This window comes from Dicentrarchus labrax, unplaced genomic scaffold (genome assembly GCF_905237075.1).
Source record: "Dicentrarchus labrax unplaced genomic scaffold, dlabrax2021, whole genome shotgun sequence".
Classification (NCBI taxonomy): Eukaryota; Metazoa; Chordata; class Actinopteri; family Moronidae; genus Dicentrarchus; species Dicentrarchus labrax.
In genome coordinates this window covers 11,371,666-11,393,670 of record NW_026136703.1, presented here as the reverse complement: position 1 = coordinate 11,393,670, position 22,005 = coordinate 11,371,666, and the positions used below count along the sequence as shown (strand labels likewise).

At 42.7% G+C, this 22,005-nt stretch overlaps 1 protein-coding gene and 1 long non-coding RNA gene across 5 annotated transcripts in view; both read left to right on the top strand.

Annotated features, from left to right (window-relative positions):
• The window catches only part of LOC127361493 (latent-transforming growth factor beta-binding protein 2), an 81,555-nt gene that overhangs the window by 18,498 nt on the left and 41,052 nt on the right, over positions 1–22,005 (top strand). For all 4 annotated transcript variants that reach the window (XM_051396169.1, XM_051396168.1, XM_051396167.1 and 1 more), the window contains exons 4-8: positions 12,918–13,183; positions 14,174–14,374; positions 17,334–17,540; positions 18,996–19,285; positions 20,445–20,547. In XM_051396169.1, the coding sequence (XP_051252129.1) occupies positions 12,918–13,183; positions 14,174–14,374; positions 17,334–17,540; positions 18,996–19,285; positions 20,445–20,547 (1,067 nt within the window). The remainder of the gene's footprint in view (positions 1–12,917; positions 13,184–14,173; positions 14,375–17,333; positions 17,541–18,995; positions 19,286–20,444; positions 20,548–22,005) is intronic.
• LOC127361507 (uncharacterized) lies at positions 156–5,158 on the top strand. The gene is made up of 3 exons (XR_007884292.1): positions 156–858; positions 4,607–4,730; positions 4,874–5,158. It is a non-coding gene; the product is annotated as an uncharacterized LOC127361507 (long non-coding RNA).

Below are 22,005 nucleotides of genomic sequence, written 5' to 3'. Positions count from 1 at the left end.
GGCCCAGAATGATCTTTTAGGGGTGGAACAGTGTTCCCCCTGGAGAAGTGGTAGATGCAAGTCTTGGTTTCATATATCAGGCTGAGGTTCCACTGTTTGCAAAGCCAGGAAAGCACGAGCAATGTGAGGTCACTGGGAGTGAGAGTCAGATAGATGGACAACACCACTGCCAAGGCTCAATTAAGGAGTAAGAAGAGGAGCAGGGGAGGACAGAAACTCGGGCTCGGATAGATGTTGGTCTTGTCCCCACTGTTGTACTGAGGGAGCAAAGGCCACCCTGTACATGCAGTATAGCCAGCCAGTCTCCTTTCATTTTCCCCTGCTAGTGAAGGTGTGAGGTACTATATATGTCTTTCTTGGAGCTGACTTGGCTTGTTATGTCAGCGGCAGCCTGTTACTGACCCAGCCTGTCAAGTGGCGCCAAGAAAAAGAAATAGTGTACAGAAGGAATGAGACAGACAAGGAGGGAGAGAACAAAAACAATGATAATAGGAGAAAACATCAATTAGAAAGAGAGAGAATGTAATCCATTCAGCTGACAAAGGTAAAGGGACTTTTAAGATTAAATTTCAGGATATAGTCAAAATTCAGTTGAACTTCTCCTTTCCAGACCTGCCACTTGGACCTTACCTCTCACTGTCCAGACAGCTATGAAAGCCCACTGTGTGCACATGTCCGCAGGTGGCAGACAGGGAAAGTGTAGTGTCTGCGGTCGTTTTTAAGAGGTTTGTCAACAACTCACTGAAGGTGACTCTTAACAAAGTTTTCAGTAGACCAGCACCTCAAACTCTTGCAGCTTTTTTTGATTAGGAATTGAGCAACCAGGGAGATGTTGTGGTCTGGATACTCTGCTGGAGGGTAAGTGTTTTTATTAAACTTTTCACTCCATAACCAAATAAAGATGATTTCAAAATTTTCTTGTTGTCTCCAAGAATTTATAATAATGGATTGAAGTAGCTCTCTTCGCTCTGGCATGGCATTGTTGGTGGGTGTTTTTAAACATGTGTCATTGCAGAAATTATTGAGTTGAGCAACATTCTCATACATCAAATCATTATAGACCCTGGGGTCTTGTAGTAGTAGTCATATTTGTAGTAGTCATACAGTTTGTCATTTACCCACAGGTTAACCAAAAGAAGTAAGAAAGTCTTCGAAACAACTCTTTCGAAGAAGGCCAGAGGGCTGAAATATCATCATCTAAATAAAACAGAAATGCATATAGAGCCTGAATGCACAATTATTTTTTTTACTCTCAATTAGTGGGACAGATACGTTATCGGCCAATAAAGGGAAATTAATGTGAATTATACAGATAATTAAATGATCATTATCATTATCAGTCCATAACAATAATAATTTATTTTGAACAATTCTGATGTCAGTTAGATTTGTTTAGAGCTATGGATTATTAAATCATCTTTGCTCACTACATGTTATGTTACATAATCTGGCAAAATAATGCATATTGTGCATCCCCACTCTCAAGTCTACATTCTGTGATCAGCACCTCAATACAACCCTTGCTGTGTATTATTTTTCTATATTATGTGTTCTGTCCTAACAGATTTTTTAAATGATTTGTCCCTATTGGCCACATCCATGGTGACAAATCTGTCCATCTAGAAAAAGTTGAACAGATGATATAATAGAATTTATCTTTGTCAAAATCTAAAGATGGCTGACTTGCTGTCAGTCCTGTATGAGCACAGCTGCATTCTGACATGTTATTTTAAAGAATAAACATTCTCAGGAAAAGTCCTACTAAGTGAATCCAGCACATTTATGCGTGACAGACTAGAATAAAAGTCATGTTGGGATGGACAAAACATATGAGGAGCCTTCTGTTTAATGGGATTCTGGGACATGGGAGTACAACTCCATACCCCACTCTCTCTTCTTGTGTTCCTGTCTCCAGTCTTCCACCTCTCCTCTGACCATTTCAACTGTGTCCCAAATGTCCCAGCTGCCTGTTCTGTGGGATTAAAACTGTAATGTTGAAAATAGGGACACCCTATATGCAGCTGGCAAAAAAATAACAGTTTCCTCCTCCTGTCCTGTGCTGTCTTTGCTGTGGAGCAAATGCGTTTCACTGTAAACCAGTACTTCCTGTGAGCGCTGTGCTCAGCAGTAGTGAAAGGCTTGTTCCTGTCAGCACAAGATCCTGTAGATCACAGCCAGTCTGTCAGCTCCCAGTATGAAGGTCAGGGCCAGTGGTGAACACTCCTGGCTAAGCTGGAACTCTGATAACGCACAGAGGACGTATTCAGCACCTCCTATGAGTCCTTCATATCAACTCCATACCCCCACCTTCTCTGACATCAGTCCTCTGCAGGAAACAGAGCAGGGCAGAGCAGGATGTGTGTGCAGTATGCAGGTCATCCCTCCAAAGGTCATCTCTCTCTGGTCTCTGTTACATAATCAGACTAAGGACAGCTGGTACCTGGATAACAGAGCACAACAGTTCAAGTTGTCTGGGTTCTTCTAATAGAACTTAAAGATGCAGTAAATTGGATAATTAGATCATATACTTAATTCTATTATTGAGAGAAGGAATTAACTAGTTTTGGGGTGGAGTTATTTTTAGTTATGTTAAAGCAAAATTGTGTCAATCCTCGCCGCTTCACCACTTCTTTGACATAATAAAACTGCATCAGTCACAGAAACCACTCTAAACTGCCCCTCATTGTGATGTTAGAACTGCAAATGGTAATCATATTCAGTTTCTACCTTTTCTGAAAACAGCAGCAAAAAAAACCAAAAAACAAAACACCCTCCTTCATTTCAATGAGGTCACTGCAGGGCTGCCAAATCTGACCAAAAAACGCAAGGTCATCCCAGCAGAAATCTTGAACCTGGCTCAACATTTGCAGATGTTATCCGGCAATGCAATGCGTTGGCCAATCAAAAATGTGCAAGCAGACAGATTACTTTGTAATCGGGAACGTATTTCTACTGTTTATCTGATGACCAGTGCAATTTGATATAATGATATAATAACATTTGATATACAATAAAGTATGATATTTAAAAGGATATACAATATGATCTGCTGCTTATACTTTAAGATATGGTACAATACAACAATTTGGTAGAGAAACCATGTGGATAAACTAGGGGTTACTAGGGATAAACTACATTTACCTGCAAATACAATTCATCACTATGGATGTACACATTAAGTGGAATATATATAATTAAATATAACATTAAATATAATGTTTTTGTCATTATAAAGCTCAGTGTTTCCAGGAACAGTCATCAATCAATCCCTTCCTGATGAGCTACCGACTCAACTTTAAGTGCCACATGTTGACATACATAAAAAGTATTTCAATTAGTTCCACGCAGTGTGGTAAACAGAATTTAGATTTGGTTTAGCTACTGAACCGGAAGAGAGAGCATTGGATCAGTTTATTACTATTTATCACCATTGGAGAAATGTTTCAGATTTAATATCGATGCATCAATGTCTTGGCCCATTACTTATAGTAATTGCTCTGTACAATATTGCAAAGTGCAATTTGCTTCAGGGTTGATTACAAATTTGGTCACACACAGTACCATACTGAGATAAAAAAAAATAAATAAAAAACACCCAGTAATATGGAGCAGAACGACCCTTAAGAGGTAATGCATACAGCTTTCTCCGTATTAACTGTTATGCTTATATCAGCCCCACCGTTTGCCCGGTGACTAATAGGGCTAGCGGTTATGTGGCTTGTTGACTCAAGGCTTTGCACATAGCCACACAGCCGTTTCTCAGAGGAAACTGTGGTTATAGTGGGAGTTCTCCATGTTAATCATGGATCACTGGTTGCTTTCACTCCCACTCCAGACAAACCACACCACCAGCGCTGACGGGAGCCACTGTCAGAATCCTCTGGGTGACCTCAGCACCTGTATAGAAATATTATTTTACTATCAACACCGATGTTCTGGGTAGTGATGATCACTGTATCCAGTGTAACAGAAATGCAGAGCTTGAATAAAACATTATCATAAACATTAAAAGGGAGTGGAAATTCACTCAACAAGTTTCTTATTACTTGGTTGAGAGGATAATAAATTGAAAGAGTAGCCCAAATCCCAGAGTAGCTTTCCATCGCATAATACTCTTGATGTCTTTGACTTTGATCAGATGTGTTTGTTCTTAAGACTAAAATATACACCCAAACATGCAGCCTGGGAAACTTTTCCTACTGTACCACCTGGCAGTCTGCTTTGCTACTCAAAGAGGACGTGTCCAGAATCATCCTTGTCTCCCTTTTCGGCTGCTGCCAAAACAGAGGAAGCCTGCAGACGGGGACTAATGTGGAGTAGAGGGGTAAAGTGCAGCATAATTCCCACAGGTTACATGTGCTGTTCGCTCCTGAATAGGGCTCTATCTTGCTTCTAAACCAGGCATATGACAGTGTGTCTAGAGCTGTGATTTGTATCCCTGCGTGGGTGGACTGGAAATGAACTTTAACAGGGTCAGGTTAACTGGCTTTCTGCTTGTGGATTGCCGGCGTGTTTGTTTCGCATGTCGGTTCTACAAACTTTACCTTTGCCCTGACCCCGGTCCCTGGTGAGCATTTTCTCTTTTCTTGTGATATGAATGTGATAGGGCTTTCCGGAGCATGGTTGGACATCCTCTGCCATGCTTTGTGGTGTTGGGGACCTCTGCTACTGTGGGTTTAACATCAACAGACTCAGTGCAGACTCAGCTATGTAGGCCACCCTGTCCTCAGGTGAACTCTCTACATGCTACAAAAAGCAAGGAAATGAATGTTAAATTTTGCATAACATATAATGTAGAAAATGAACCAAGATTGACTGAGCATATGTTGTTTGATATGTGTGTCTAAATGTACTGATTTTTGAATGTGAGCAGGCTTAACACACAACGATATTAACCGAGCCAGGGCAGGAAGAGTTGGTGTGTTTCTTTCGACAAACACAGAGCCAAACGAGTCCCATGAGTGTTTGGCTTCCTGCTAGGCCAGAGGGAACAAAGGACCATAGAGAACTCAGCACTCAGCGTGGGACAGATATGTCTATCTCTTTCTCTCCATCCCAACTCTCCAAAGCCCCATCCCAAAAACACGCTCTCTGAGCCGCGGTGCCAGCGGGCTCGGCATCCGCAGCCAAATCCTTCTCATCAAGTAGGCCTGTGCAGATGCAGCTGTTGGAGGGACAAATGCTGTACGGCCGTTATAGGAAGAAGAGCGCCTATCCCACAATGCAATCCAGCCTCCAGCTCCGGAGCTAAAGGCAGATGGAGACAGTATCAATCAGGCTCATCTCCCAGATATGGGGCATGGTGTTGAAAGCATGAATTAGCAGTATGGCTTTGCATGGAACCACTTAATCCAGTCAGATGTCAGGATGTAGGGTTCCTGTGGGGCCGAGTGGTGGAAAAGACCACCAAACGTACACAACCAACATGCTTGCAAGTCCAACAGACATGAATGTCTTCTTTCATATCCAGACGTTAAACTCTGCTTTGTGTTAGCCTTCTTCATGTCTACATTTTTTCCTCGTGTTCTTTGCAAACCTCTGGTAAAGTTTTTATTGCTCTCTCAACCGATGTTACAGGCTTGTTCAAAAATTCCCTCAATCACCTCTCTCATTGGAAACCCTCTTTGGCTTACTGTCAGAGCAGTCTGACATATGACACTGACCATCGTAGGCATAGTCTCAGTCAGCACTTTGTAATGGCTCTTCCTGCTGACCTGTCTTGTGGCATTTTACTAAGTGAATGATCAGAGCAACTACAATAAACTGGAGAGTATTGAATAGCCTCTCAGCTCACCATGTCTCCAGGCATTTTGATTCTGGCCCCTGAACCACAGCAACCACACTGCTTTGCTTCCATCCAGAATCAAGCCTTTCGGGATTTCTCAGAGCTTGAAAACCCCACTTTAAGAATGTTGAGGTGAAAACAGACAGATTGGCAATGCTACTGCCCCCCTGGAGATAAAAAAGGAACTGTTTACTTCACAGCTTTTGGCCTGTGATTGAGTAGACGGCAATAGTCATATGTTTTGATCATGCAGTGTCTGAAAACCTCAATGAGGTTGAATTTACAGAAAATCTATTTTCATGCAGGCGGTGGGGGAAGTCATACCTATAAAATTAAGTGGAACTTCATCTCCTCATTTGTCTGTGTAGCACTTTGGCTGATCCATATAATAGTCTTTGCTAAATAAATTTCTCAAGAACCTTCGCTGCTTTCAATTCTGCACTAAGTCCAGTTGTTGCTCTAATATAAGCCACATCCCCTGGGGCAAGAAAAAAAAAGTTCTTTCTGAATCAATCCAACCCCACTGCAATTCATTTCACCCAGGCTCTGGCTGCTACTAGCAGGATTCCTGGAAGGCCGTCCAGACAGAGAGAACATGATTTAATCCAGCCTCTGTGGCTAGTGCGATAAGCCCTCAGACACACCCAGATTTTCACAAGGGGAAATATTCTGCCAGGACCCACAATTATCCAAGTCATAATGACGAGAGATGTTATCAAAGAGAGACTGGGCCTAATTGCTCACTGATGTTTGGCTTTATGCTGCCATATATATGAGAAGTCCTTGTTTCAGGAGAAAGTAGCTTATTGTAAGTTATAAGTGCTGCACATGTTTCGGTGACTAGGTGTTTTCTTGTTTTTTCTGGTTAAGAGTATGAGACACATTGGACTACTGGCACAGCTGGTAATGTTAAATTACATTTACATACATACATGGAGCACTCAGTCAGAATTTCATCATTTTATATTTTTTGTGTATTCTGAGTATTCACTGAACACTAGGAGATGACATTATTCATTCATCATTCATCATTCATCATTCATCATTCATCATTCATTCATTATTCATGTATCCAAGAATAAAATCTGTTGTTTGTTGTCTGTTTGCCCAGACATACTTTTTTAATTTGACACATTCATTGCTACTTTTGTAGTGCTGATTGGTAGCCCAAAGTTTTTTGTTTTTTTTTGTTTTTGTTTTTTACATCAGTGACAGGGGGCAACATGTGTATGCAAGCTCTTTAACATCCATAACATTTTGGGAAATTTGTTATTTTCTTTCTTGTTGAAAGTTAGATGAAAACATTGATACTACTCTCAGGTCAGTATGGTAATTTAGTTAGCTTAGCTTAGCATAAAGACTGGCAAAAGAGGGAAACAGCTTGTCTACCAGTTTTAAAGCTCATACCTAATAGCTCGCTCTTTCCCCTGTTTCCAGTCTTTATTCAAAACTAAGCTATCTGGCCGCTTGCTGTAGCTTTCATATTTACTTTGCAGACATAAAAGTGATATCAATCTTCTCAACCAACTCTTGACAAGAAAGAAAATTGTATTGTCTGAAATGTCAAACCATTCCTTCACAACATCAAGTGTTTTTCAGTGAGTTTGAACACTATAATGCAAAGTTGACATGCAAGCTTCATGATTAACTTGCAAAACAAGCTGTGAGAAAAGCCAGTGGAGGTTAAAACATTTACTACCAGAGATTAAACATTCAGAAAAAGCTGTAATTTAGGTTAAGACTTTAATATGACAGAGGCTGGTGTCGAGTTATTTTTGAATTTCCAATGAACACAAACTTCACCACCATGCCATTGCATGACCATGTTGCTATGAGGAACACACAACAACAGTATAATGAAAATGCTCTTGGGGTTGGATATTATATTTATTGGTGCATGCTAAGGTTTAAACCTCAGGATTTTATTGAAAGAAACACACTGGGACCTCAACGAATGATGAATGGATGAGGGCATTCTGCCTGAGGAATGATATGTGTGACCACAGTTGGGTTTGACCACTGGTGGTACAGATGGTTTGGTGCACTGACTGGGTGGGTAAGAAAGGACTAATTCTTTCTCAGCCCGCAGAGACTTCTTTCACCTCCTAAAATACACCAAGACTGTTAAGACAGACCAAATTCTGAATTAAACTTTTCCCGTCTTTGCCTGTGGATCCTGAAATCTAAATCAAACATGGGAAAACAAGCCCATCTTCTCAAAGTACAAACAAAATAGACTTTAAATATCCAATTAGTAATTAATATCTCATCAAATATCAGATATAAAAGCTGACGCTTTGTTAAATCACATTCTGTGGCAAACAAGTCATACTTGGAGCAGGAATCCAAGTCAACCTATGATCAGTATCTTTACTGCTAATCTGGAATGTTTTCTCTTTTCATAGCTACATCGTAGTTAATGTCTTGGACGTCACAGAGATTCATAACACTGTTGGGCTTTGAATAGCAAAACATGAACAAGAGTCAAGTGTGTGTGTCTTTGCTAATGTTCTTGAATAACACCTCCTGGGACTAGTTTCAACAGTCTGCACTCTCCTTCCTTGTCTGCAAGCTTTAGTCTGTGAAATGTGGAGCACCATCTGTTGTTGAGCTTTTTGCTGAAAAACGTCTCTCTCTCGACATTCTCAAATTTAAAATCAAGAGAAGAAAGATACATTATCTCTATCCATTTGGAGGTGTTTCCCAGTTTAACAGTACCTCCTCTGGAAAGCATGACTGCAAACAATATCTCGTAACTGTTGCTTTGCCACTTGGTAGGGAACACTTTGCTTTGGAATAGGGCCAGTATGCTTTGTTGCATCCAAAAACTGTTTGTACTCCTCACATAGTGCTCCTTATAGCTCACAGTCCTCCTTGTTTGACTGCAAAAGTGCATGTCCTAAATACACTCATAAATCTTCTCATCTTTTGTTGCCAACAGTGTTTGCAGTGGTTGAGCAGTACAACGTTTTCATTGTTTCAGCTGCTGTTTGCACAATTTTTTTTTGTTCCTGCTGGCAGTTAGACTGATGGTCTGCATATCCGAGCGTCAAGCTTTGAAATGAACAATAGTCTTTAACGCTTTCTCTGAAAGAGATGAATGTGTGTAGACTTTGATTTACACTTTGTCTTTGATGACCGTCATTTACTTTCCCATTTACCAAGTAGCCTTCAAATTGCCCTAATTATGTGTAGTTCTTATGTAATAAGGGATTTTTGGCTGACACTCCGTGTTGGAAAGAGGTAAATGGACCCATTAAACATTTTGTTTAAATAAAAAGAATAATGACTCAATTTTCCTCAGCAGGATAGAACGACTCTTGTGTTGATTGGTCGTAAACCTGAATGTTCCAGAGGTTTGCCACTCGTCACTCTGGAGGTCATGCTCAGTCCAACATAAAGAGAACTGTGATGGGACAAAGTGACAAGGCTGGGAGCTATCGGGTTATGCGGTGTGACCCAGACTGGGATGCTAATTCCAGACACTCCTGCCTGCTGTCAGACTGTCTTGTTTAGACAGTCCGTTCGAAGCCAAATGGCTCCATGCAACAACCAGACAAGCGCTTCATATCAGTCTATTTTCTGCATTAGCTGCCATAAGCCAACAATCCAAGCCATTAGATGTGGGTTCGGACTTTGGTATTCTCAAACAAATCAAAATGAAAAATGAGCTTTGCCAAGGTAGACTTGTGCTGAGCTCCAAGTGCTGAGAGGGCCGGTAAAAAAACATTTAATATCACAATCCTTTAACTCTTTCCAATCTTCTTGCCACCCAAAGCCCAGAAAAACTAGGTCTGCAATGCATTAGCTGTAACTGACAAATATGCTTTATTTCATATGGAGATTTATAAAGAGAGTAGAAAATGAAAGCACCTCAGAGCCTGAATGAATCAGCAGTGGCCCATACGTTACTGTTCAGTGCTTCACATAAACACTGTTCTGGCCTCATCATGCAGAGTGGGCTATGAAGATGGTTTAAGATGTAAACAATAGGCGTATTCCTGCGGATCTGGGTCACTGCATGTATGTACGTGAATGTTTGGGGTGAACAGGATCATGAGATAAATCCAGAATTTCCCCGTCTAACTGAGAAGCTCCTGTTTCCCAGTGGGCAACTTAAAGAAACAACACAGTCACCACTGGGATGATAGCAAGTGGTGTTTCCCAAGCCCCCGCTACGGGAGGGTTTCTGGCAATTAAACAAAGCCATCTAACTGAGTTTCTCCACGTAACCCTCCCCTCGCCCACATGAAAACTTCAAAGTACACCTAGCATTGTGTTTGGCGGTGTAATTCATCGGGTTCTATTAACAACATGGTTTATGTACAGCATCAGCAGAATCTCAGAGATCAGAGAGTTTTTTGACTGTCCTCCAGTTGTCCTCCTTGGTCCTGGCTTGTATTTACACAGAGCTTGACTGTGTGCTGTTGTGCTCTAAAACTGCCTCCTCTCCAACTCATCTGGGTCAAGAGGTGTGGCTGGAACTGCCATTCATGCTGCCTGTCATTCCTTCATGAGCACTAATATTCATATGTTGTAATGCTGTGATGACTTCAAAGATATGTAGCAACTAAGTGCCAAGTAATACTTTTGCACATTGGAAGCTTTACAGTTGTTTCATGCACAGTGTGGAGTCTTGGCCATCACTGTGATTTGTAATTTCCTCAAATGTGATGGGGTTTAGTTCGAATTGCTTTCCATACATATGAAATGAATGATGATGATGAGTAAAAGTGGACAGTGCCAGTGGGTTTATGTCTTAGTTTGAGGCCTCTTTTGCTATCACATATAAACTGATGCTTTGATCAAGTGTTTGGACTGAGATTTATCAGTGTATAAGAATTGATTGTTTCTCTTTGAATGTAATTATTTAGCAAATGTTCTGAACATGAAATAATAGAAGTCATGTACCAAACCCAGTCAAGCCTGACACTGTATGCAAGTGAATCTCCCTAATGTAATCAAAGTGTCTGAAAAACATTATTTGGCCTCATGATTTCAACATCATGTGTGTTTCATAATACTTTTTCTTCGTCCATTGCTAATTATTTAACATTTTTGGAAATACACTTATTCACTTTATTTCCAGTTAGATCGGAAGATTGATGCTGATGGGACTTGTGAAAGTAAACCAAAGTAAACAATAAAGTTGCATGCTGTAAGGCCAAAACAATGAATAGTTGAGTAGTTGAGGACCCCTCAACTTACAAATTTTAAATATACAAGCTTTCAATTAACAGTAAACAACATCAGGAGCAAGAAAGGCACATTTAGTAAATTCAGTATATTTTCCCAATTATTTCTCAATTCTGTGTGCCATATGCTCATTCGGCAGCTCTCTTATCAGCAACATCAGTTAATTAAAACTGTATGGCCATCATTAGATACCCAAAACATATTTTCCATCTGTCTGTTCAAACAATGTTCCATGTAATCTTGGCAGAGGTCTTCAAAATTGCTTTCAAGTCACCCAGAACAAGGCAGGGGAATGGTTCCTCCTTGGCTCCCCGCGGCCTTGAAGTTCCTAATGATGACATCAAACGTTCAGACTGAGTCGTGCTTGCCCTTGCCGCCCCCCTGATCTGCAGGCAGGGAAGGCAGTGGTGAGCTCATGCTGGGAGGAAGTCACTTTGCCATTGAAAATCAGAGAGATAGAAAGAGCAACATCTGGCTGAGCCTAGGAAGTGAGGCAGGAAGCTTGCAGGCCAGGTGTCACTGTTAGTGATGGAAAAACCCAATCATAATTTGGACTGGACGCTGTTGCTGGGTTAGTCCTTACCACCTTGACACTAGCACCTCTTCCCTGTGTCACATCCTATCCTATCCCTGGACCCGCCCTGGAGATTAAGGATTCTGGGTCAGCAGCTGTCAGCTATAGGTGCTTTCGAAAAGATGAAGTGAGAGACCAAAGGTTTGTCTCCCTTTTCCCCTTCTCATTTTGTGTCCTGTTCCCCTTGGCAGCAGGAATGTGGTTTGTACGTGAATAAAGAGACATGAATAGGCTTGTACTACATCTAGCACAGCTGGGACAGGGCATGTGTGTTTATTTGCCCGATCATTGTTGTGTGTCTGTGGATCGACAGAGCTGATTCAACGTGTAAATATGTGATGTATGAATATGTGATATACCTCAATTACAGCCTAAATTACCTTTCAGGACCACAGGTGTGCTTTGTAGAACAGTTCTTCTAATCTGACCGGCAGGGTTCATCTTTGTCTTGCTCTGCTGACTGTCTGTCAGGGCAGATCAGTGGGATCCAGATGTTTTTTGCAGAGTTGAATCCCTGCACTCCTAAAGCTTTCTTAGACCCCCAGAGCCAAGGTAGGCCCGTCTGCCTGTCTGTCTGAGAGGCACGCGCCTCCCCCAGGTTGCTCACATGAGCTCGGCTTCCAGGTCGTGCAACACAGACCCAGTAATTGACCCAAATCAAATGCTCACCGGTGAAAAACTTGCCTCTTGCAGCCCTGGTCGAGCTTTGTTCTTCGACCCCAGTTTTAATACTTCCTCCAGCCCGGTGTAACACTCAGGATGTTGCTCCCTGGTTGGCCACAGTCAGACAGAACAGGGAGTTCATAATCTAGTCAAGCAGACACAATGGGTGATGGAAAGGTTTTGTAGTCCTGATGGAAAGATCTAATGTGTTTAATCACACACTTTTCTCTGAGGCAAACGGACCAGCCACACACACACACAAAGTGGGCCCTGTGAGTCTCATTCCCTTACTTTATTTTCTGTTAATCAGTGATGTGAGTGCGAAATTTCTTTAATGTCAAACAGAATCTTTCATTAATTAGTGAGGTTCATGGCTCTCTGACTTACGGCAGATGTTAGTTTTGAAACCCTATGTGTTTAAAGAATGATATGGTATTATTAATTTCATTAAAACAAAATTATTTCCAAATCATTGTGGCTCATCTATAAAATCAATTAAGCAAAGCTATGACCTAAGACAGCATGTTTTTCTCTTAGGAACATTATTTTCTGTTGCACACACTGACCATGCTTAAATGGATTTCACGGTGATGCACATTCATTGCTGATGGGTGTATCTTTGACAGTGTATGTATGTGTGGGACATTAGCTTTTGTCTGAGGTCATATGTTTATGGTCTTGTGATGATGTGATTGACAGGACCCAAGTGAGACGGGGACCCCCTGACTCCTCCCCTCAGCAGACTGGGACCTCCCGCACTGTGAAACGTTATCCATCATCCTCTGGGCCTATTACTTCCAATGCTCTACCCAGTGGCAACGGTTACGCTAACGGCCGCGGCAATGAGCACAGGAACTGGCACGGACACAGAAATGGACATAGCAGTGTGCACTCCTTTAACACTCACAGGCCTACCAGTGACAGCCAGCTACAGGGACAGTTCAACAATGCATTATTGCCAGCAGGTAAGAACAAAGAACTAAACGTATCTATTGCACACTGTGAAATGAATATCATAAATCTTGGATGGTCTCTGTTCTCACTTTACATGCATATTTAACATTTCCACTCTCCCTAGCCACGTCAAAACAAACACGACTCATTCTGGCTCCAGGCTACGATACATACATACACATCCAGTGGTGTCATCGTTAAATGGAACATTAGCCACAAGAAAAAAAGTTGGCAGCTTCCCAGGCTGCACTTCCCTTCTCCCACTGTCCACCAGCCCCACCCCCTCTGTGGTCTATATCACACCAGACAGACAGAAGTTTGATATCAAAATTGCATACAGTGTCTGAGCATGTGTATATATGTGTGTGTGTGTGTGTGTGTGTGTGTGTGTGTGTGTGTGTGTGTGTGTGTTCTTGTGTGTTTGCATAGTTACATGCTTTGATATCTTTGGGAATCTGCACTGTCACCTCTCTGACATGACAGGCACTGAACTCTGGCGCCTTTACCCACAACAAAAAGAAATGTGATCTTGTCTTTCCTAATTTTTATTCTCCCTCCACTACTTCATCCTCCTCTGATCCACTATCCAGCATACACAGCTGTGTGCTGTTCAAGCTTCTCTTGTTTTTTAGCCCTGTACCACAGCAACGGCTGTTGAACAGCTTCCCACCATTACACAACGTTCACTTGCACTCACGCTCTCTTTGTCTCCCTCACACATACACACATCCAAAACACCTTCTCCCAAAGATAAAGGGCTTGGAGTCTAGCCCGATACCTAATAGTATTCTCTCCCCCATTTGCTGGCCTGTGGCACATCGCTCATTCAGCTGCAGCGTGCCACTGGCCAGCCGTCAGCACACACCCTCGCACACTTATAAACCTCCCTTTGCCCAGACGGGGAGTGTGTCACAGTGAGGCTGACAGAGGAAGGATGCAGCTCGTCTCCAGCCTGTCTCTGCTGCTGCTCCTTCTCATGCAGGTGTGTGTGTGTTTTCCAGGGGCGAACCTCACAGCCAACCTGGACCGCATCAAGATCGTCTTCACTCCCATGCTGTGCCGCAGGGTGTGCAGCGGCGGGCGCTGCTACAACAGCTGTGAGAAGGGAGACATCACCACAGTCTACAGTGAGACCTCGCAGCAGCAGCAGCAGCAGCAGCAGCAGCAGCATCAGCAGCCAAAGAACCAGGGCTTCCGACTCTGTGAGTGTCGACTGTGGGCCCTCTGATTATCATTAACCCTTTATCTTTCTTGTCTGCTTGTCATCCTCTCTGCTTCTTCTTCTTCTTCTTCTTCTACTTCTTCTTCCTTTTTACTTCCCTCCTCTCTCACTATCTCTCTTGCTTACCTTCTGATTCTCAGACACTTCCCCTGTGTCTCCATCCTTCCTTCTCATTCCTCTTTTTATGGGGTGAGATTGACAAAATGGGCTCCCAGTAGCACGCTGTCTGCTCTGAATACCAAGCTCAGAGAGGAGGCAGAGTGGTGGAGATGAAAGCTGAGGGCTACATTAAAAAGTCTCACTGTCACCGAGAAAGATAGACTGGGAAAGCGGGAGAGACGAGGGGTAGACCAGATTAAAAGCGGGCTCTTTAAAAGGGGGCTAATCTCTCCTCGCACACACACACACACACACACACACACACACGTGGAGCTTGTGGTCCCACGCTCCCAACACTTAGCCCCATCTCTTTGCGGTTTACACCTCGCGCTTGGCCCCGCCGTTAACCATTTAACGTGCTCCCTGGGAGAGCAGGAATGAATGAAAGAGGAGAGGGAGAGGCAGAAAGAGAGAAAGAGTAGCAGCATGAACAGGATTTTATAGGGATTACATTAAACCTTCCATTTATCCAGGGGGCTTTGCTCCAAATTCACACAAGAGTGTCCATGGGAAGGGAGAGGGCGGTCAATGCCAAGGGGAGGGTCGCACCCCTGCATGTTTCTTAGTTTTCTCATCAGTTTTAAGGATCTAGCTAAGGCTCAGAGTAATTACTACTTGTGGATTAGAGGGTGCACATACCACACACATACACATACGAGTCCTCTCCAGTCACAGCTCCCATGAACACAAACAGTCATACAAATATGCAATCTTCACCTAAGTGCACCAGGCTCTTTGGGGAGGACCTAGCTGACTTATGAATATATAAACATGTTGATGTTGCAGATTTATGTGCCCATTAATGGGGCTTTGGAACATGGTGTAGATATTCCAAACACTTCAGCGTCCTGGCAGAGGCCTTCTGTAAGATTACATTCCTGGCACCTCCACTTCTTCCTGAGCAGCGGTTTGTTTTCATGTCCCATTTTTGATTCTCTAGAAGTCTCCCTTCATTATGTAAAAGTGTGTGTTAAAGAGTGTGTTAAAAAGATATTGCTTTCCATTTAGGCTTGCATCCTGTTATTGCTTGGGTGTGCTGCGTGTTTGTCGAGGAATGTCAAGTGGACAGCAAACAGTTATCTCATGCTGTTGTTATGTTCCTTAGACAGTGCAGTAAAATCTGGCTGGATAATTACAACAGGCTCCCTTGATACGCACCCTGTGTACAACACTTACTTTAAAGCCTAATATTAGATTGGGTAGAAGTCTGTTTATTGAGTGAGAAGTGTGTACGTATGTGTGTGTGTGGGGGTGTGTGTGTTTGGTTATTAGAGGTTGTTAAATGGACAGACTGATAGGCTGACAGGGAGCGTGGTGTGCATTCGACAGTAGGTTGTTGTCTAAGAATAGTTCCTGCCCCATGGCGCGGTGGGACTGGCCTGACACAGACCAGTGCAGACCTGCATCCCACATTGAGAGGATTTAATAGTCTCCTTAAACTGATAATTTAGCCAGCATGTCTAATCACAGGAGGCCTTCCTGTGTGTGTGGACACCAATGTCTGTCTTTCCCCATGTTTTTTTTCTTGCATTGTTGTCTCTTTTCTGTTTTCAATCTATTCTGTTAACATTCTCCTCTCCTAGTCCCTTTCATTCCCTATCTGATACTTTTCTATTCTTTTTCCATCCCTCCCTCTCTTCCTCCTCCAGTCTCACTGTTGTTAATGCTGTGTGACAGGGAGCTCATTCCCTACATGCCATCGAGACTGTCCAGCAGCTCTCTGCTCCCAGTTTTCACCCTGTTAGTGTGTTACTGTTTGTCTCTACGAGACAGAGACGATGCAACTCACAGCATGTTTCCATCACTAGATTCTTCTTTCATCTCATAGTATGTGGGCCATCTGTATCTCCTATCTGCCTTGTAAAGCAGTCCACATATTTGCGGTGTGTGGTACAGCTGAGCCGGAAAAGTGCAGTGCTTCACGTTTTCATCCTTTGTGCCCCAAAATTATTCTTTTCTTATTCGTCACGGTTGTGTAGATTTTTTTTTTATTTGATAGTCTTTGATGTTTTGAGTTAGTTGAGGTCAGGTCAGAGCAAATCTGTAGATGGGAGCAGACCCAGGTATGTAGGTTGCAGGTTGCTGGGCTGGCACCCATCCCTTATGCCAAAAGATAAGGCCAGTGAAAAGGCTGTGAAAGCAGTACTGTCAAACACCATCTGGCCAGTACTGGCCTTTCCTCTCTTTCTCTCCCCACAGTAAATTGCAACTATAAATCAAACTGTAGACTGAGCACGTTTTGGGATTCAATTTATTTACACGGTTAACAGCCAGTTGCCCTCCTTTGAAGCTTTGATAGTTCGGGAAATTCTCATTTTTTTCTTCAGCTGCCATCCAAGCACTTCTTATTTTCTCCAGATTATTACAGGATGAATCATCACTCATCGTCACGCACAGGAGTCTGTAATGATGTGAGGCAAAACATACCAATGAAGGAGGTACAACATGAAGGGCAGTGCCTACCCTTAGGATAAAGTTGAAACCTTATAAACGTCATGTGGAATGAGGTGTCTGGTAATAACAAAGTAGAGAACAGCATGACCATTGCTAACCGTTTGCAAACAAAGCCTGTCCACATGAAGCCTTAACACATGCCCTTCCTATTAGGACTACCCCTTCTGTTTCTTATTACCGTATCTGTGTGTACGAGGAAGCATAAATCTGTGCAATTAAATGTGGCGTGCTGTGTACGCTAATGAATCTCTTGCTCATAATAACCTCTTCATCATTTTCTCTTGACCTCTGACACTGCTGTGTTTCTCTCTTCTTCCTCTCTGCAGTCTTCTGCCAGATACCCTGTCTTAATGGAGGCCGCTGCATCGGCAGGGACCTGTGCTGGTGTCCATCTAACTCAACAGGGAAGTTTTGCCACCTGCCAGCACCGCCTCCCGCCAGACCCACCCCTCACAGCCACAGGAATGCCAGCCACCAGGGACCAAAATCTCCCTTTCACTCCATGTACACTCTACCTCTGTCCAATCAACAAGGTAATCCAACAGGCCTGGTCACAAGTAAAACGGCAACATTCATGTGCGCATTCTTCACAAAATATGTGGTTCGGTAATCTTGGTGACGTAGTGACTGCTTGAGGGACAGTTGGCTAGCTGCGCAGCCATTAACGTGTCTCAATATCGATTTTTTCTGTACTGTGCTGTTTACAACTCCCCTGATATTTTGTTCAGGGGATTTTCCATATTGTACAGGGACAAAGAAGTTTTCTACTGTCAGTTAGCAAACAAACTTTAACTGACAAGTTAGCAAGTTTGTTTCTTGTCGACTCCAGCTTGGCTGTCGTCTCATAACTGTAAGCCATTGCTCTTTTGTAGAGTAGTTTATCCTTTACCCGAGGAGGTTAAATAGGCAGTGAGCAACACAGTTAATACGTGACAATAGCTTGTTCCATTGTGGATTATCTGGCTCTGGTGTGACAGGGCCTTTATTCTTTGTTTCACTTCTCCTTATGATCGCAGTTCATCTTTTTTAAGTGCACACAAGTCTACTCCCTGATTTTTAACACTGTTTATCATGTAGTGCTCTGCCTTTGCTGGCCAGAAGTGGAGGTCAGAGTCTATTTTGAGCAGGATAAGTAATGGATGACTCAGTGGAAATCCTCATATTGTTCGCACAATGCTGCTTTTATCAAACAGAAGTGGGTATTAGAAACAGAGCAAGGAAACATCATGAACTTATAAGTAAGAATATAAAAGAGTAAGATTTGCTCACTTCCCATCTCTTTCGCTGATACCATTATTTATTTCCTCACTGTGTCTAACAGTAAATAGAAGCAGAAGCTTTATCTTAGATAATTTAGATGCGCTCAGCAATCTTACAGCCTCCATTTTGAATTAAATTACATGAATAATCATAATTAAATGAAGAGTCCAATGTCTGTATTGTGATGTCACAACAAAGACATGTTTCTTACTCTCCATATGCTTTATATATGGACGTAGGCAGTTTCATGTCCAGTCCTTTTGATAAGGTCTACTTCTTCTCCTTGGACTCTCCCTGCCAACTATCTGTGGGACTTTGATTTATGAGAGTGGGTCAGGATGCTGGGAAAAAACCCTGGCACTCCCTGAAGATAGATGCTTCCTCTCTGTCACAAGGACAAAAGAGCTCATTCTCCATATTGCAACATCTTCTCAACTCCTCAACAAATCTGTTTTTGGTCTTTAAGATGATTTGATTTAAACCAGAGAATCCAAAACTTTTGTGTTGTTGTTGTTTTGTAGTATCTTAATTACGTCTTCACTGCTGGGAATTTCCCATGTACTGTAGATCTCATAACTTGGTGATGAAGCAAGCTAAGTCTATCTTAAACAAGTTTATGCAGGAATTTTAGTTCCTGCATAAATGCTTCCACTTACACTATTCAAATTTTGAACTAGACCATGAACTATCCACTATATTGTATAAACTGTGGGTCTTTCCTTCTCCAGTTTCTCTCCACCCATCCTTGGTGAACGTCCACATTCAGCACCCTCCAGAGGCCGAAGTCCACGTCCATCAAGTAGCTCGGGTCCAGCCTGGGCAGAGACCGGCCACCACAGAGGGGGCTCACTCTGTCCAGCAGCGCTCCCAGCCTGGGAATGGACATGAACACACCAATGAGCACAATGGCAGACACCCACACAACAATGGCAATGGTAATGGTAATGGCTACACCAGACCACACCACCATCAGAACGGACATGTGGGAAGGTGCTTTCAGGAAACAGTCGATGGACAGGTATTGTGTAAAGTCATTAAAACACACTATGTACACTGTCATCACTAGTTGATGTAAGCCACCTGTCGTATCCTGGCTCATCAGAAATGTTGAGACCACTGGAAGAAAGTGTTGTTTTACCACAAGTACCATTACGTTCTCATCCCATTACCTTCTCTCATACTTGCTGTTGCAAATAAGAAGTGGGCCTTTATGTCATGTCCAGGATTTATGTGCTCTGACCATACTGGTCCTCTCATGTTCCCCCAACATAGGTATGTTACGAGTTAGAATGTGTTCAGAAGACACAAAGGTTAAGCTTTAAATGTAGCCCATGTGCTCCTCTTTGTGGCTCAAAGGGGAAGACTTTCATGGTCTGTATGGTACCATACATACAGTATGGCACGCACTGCGGATTTATTGTACTTTGCATGGTCAGGAGAATGTATATATGTCACAACAGACATGTATCAAAGGGGAAAAAAGTTAAGTGATATTGCATGAGCTTGACTAATCTAAGGCTTAATACTATTTGCTTAGCTGTGATTAAGCGTTATATTTGACTCTTAGCCTTTTGCAGGTTTGCAGTTGCGACAACACAATGATCTGCAGCAGAGTTGTTTTTGACAGCATTATTCCATGAACAAGTTTGTTTGTGCTGAACTGCAGCTTCCATTTTGTCTACTCTGGTTTCATAGAGAGCTTGAAATTAAACCTTCCAGTCAGGGATTTTTCAGAACCCCAATAGAACTGCCCCAGAAAAGAAGCATACAAAAGCTTTAGCCTGTAGTTTTCCCTCGTCTCTGCCAGTGTGGTGTTCTCCAGAAGAATGTCCTCTCTGTTGCCTTCAGTTTCATAAATCTCTATTGGCCAAAAATCCTATAAGTAAGGTCTGATAGGAATCTCTCCACAATTAGCCAAGTGACTTAATGAGGCATGCCAGGAGGTTCATAGTTGTTCTTGAGACTTAGTGTTTATGTCCTCCTCCAAATAACCAGTCTCAGATGTGTCTGGTTCACTCTGTCCTTCCAGATAGGTATACGCACACACTCGATGACAAACACACTTACAAATTCTACCCTTGCCAATGGACAGACATTATTTTGCACGCAAACAAGCATGCATGCACAAACATGTAACACTCGTTTCTTAGATTTAATACAGATGTGTGTTGTTATAGTGTGGCAAGCCTCTGCCAGGCCTAACCAAACAGGATGATTGCTGTGGAAGTGTGGGTGCCTCCTGGGGTCTAAACAAGTGCCAAAAGTGTCCAACCAAACCAGGTAAGCCCTCCTGACTGAAGCCATCACATCTGAGCAATTTTTTGTTCCGCTCTGTTCCATTACATACTTAAATCTAATCTATTTCTAATCCGGTCTAATTCTGTTGGTATGATTTTCTGTTATGCTATTGGTATGTTGATCTCTTGGTATCCTCGCACTGTTATTCACAGTGGTTAAAAACAGCAACACGCAGCTGGGCTCTTCTTTCATGGTGCTGTATAATAAGGTATTCAGTCTGTTATATGCCTTAGAAGAAGTTGTTTATGCTTAGTAGATTTTTACAGCTTTTATCACAGGCCTAAACAATACTGAGTTGATTACCAAATGGCAGTCTTCATTAGATTTGTAAACTCCTCTGAGGTGGCTACGTGATTCGCAGACTCACCCAAATGAAGCTGTTTTCGCTTCCATAAAACCAAAACCGGGAAGCAAATGAAAACACATTTAGCATGAAGATGAGAGCCTGGCAGGAGTGCCACCCACCCTGCGGCCAGATCGAGCCAACATAGCCTTGAAAGAGTGAGGAAATGAACAGTTCAGCTGCTTCCCAACCAGAGCTGCGGTAGGTTTGAGAAACAGCAGCAGGGTGGTTGTTCACCAGCAGGCAGGGTGGGTGGTGGCAGCCTTCACTATAGGTGAAGACTCATTTGGCCTGACAGCTCTGTGTGTTATTTGGAGGCCTCACAGGAAGCAGTTTTGGTGGCACATGGGGACACTCAGTTATTTCCCAGCACTCTTACACACAATCATATTACGGCCATGCCCACACATGTCAACTGGCCTGTCAAAGTGCTCATACCCTGTTTAATGTCTGACTGGACCTTAATCAGAAGCAGACATCATCCCTCTCTGTATCCTCCATCTATCGTAGATGCCGATCCAGTCTTTTCTCTCCCACTTTCTATCTCCCTCAGCATGCCAGATTCCTACTCTTCCTAAGTCCCCGACACGATCTCTTTTGGCTCCCAGATGTTTTCCTTTGCTCCCTCCTTTGAAGTTTGGGGGAGAAAAAGAGTGCATACCCGATTCGCTCATTTTTGTGGATGTTTTGGGGGGCAGCATACTGTAGGCCGAGGTCCCAGGTCACACGCAGGCAGGGAAAAGAAACAATGAAGGAGAGGAAAATTAAGTCAAAATGAAGTCATGTACTATGTCCCAGAAGTATTGGAGGGAGCTTTAATAAAAGAAATGCTTTGAATTCCTCTTGAGTGTTATTGTTCTCAGTTTAGACACTTGGCTGGATCTTTCAGCTACATTCCCCCCCTTACTGGCCGGGACGTATGCTTTCTTACGTGTTTGACAGGAATGATATACAACCTGGAGACAACAGCCCCTGAAAAATGATGCTGTTCTTTTTATTTCATAGTGAATGGGTCAGTTGTCGGTTTGCAATGTAGGGAAAAAGTCATATAGCTTTATAAGAGTCTCCTGTGTCTCTTGTTGAGTATGTGATAATGA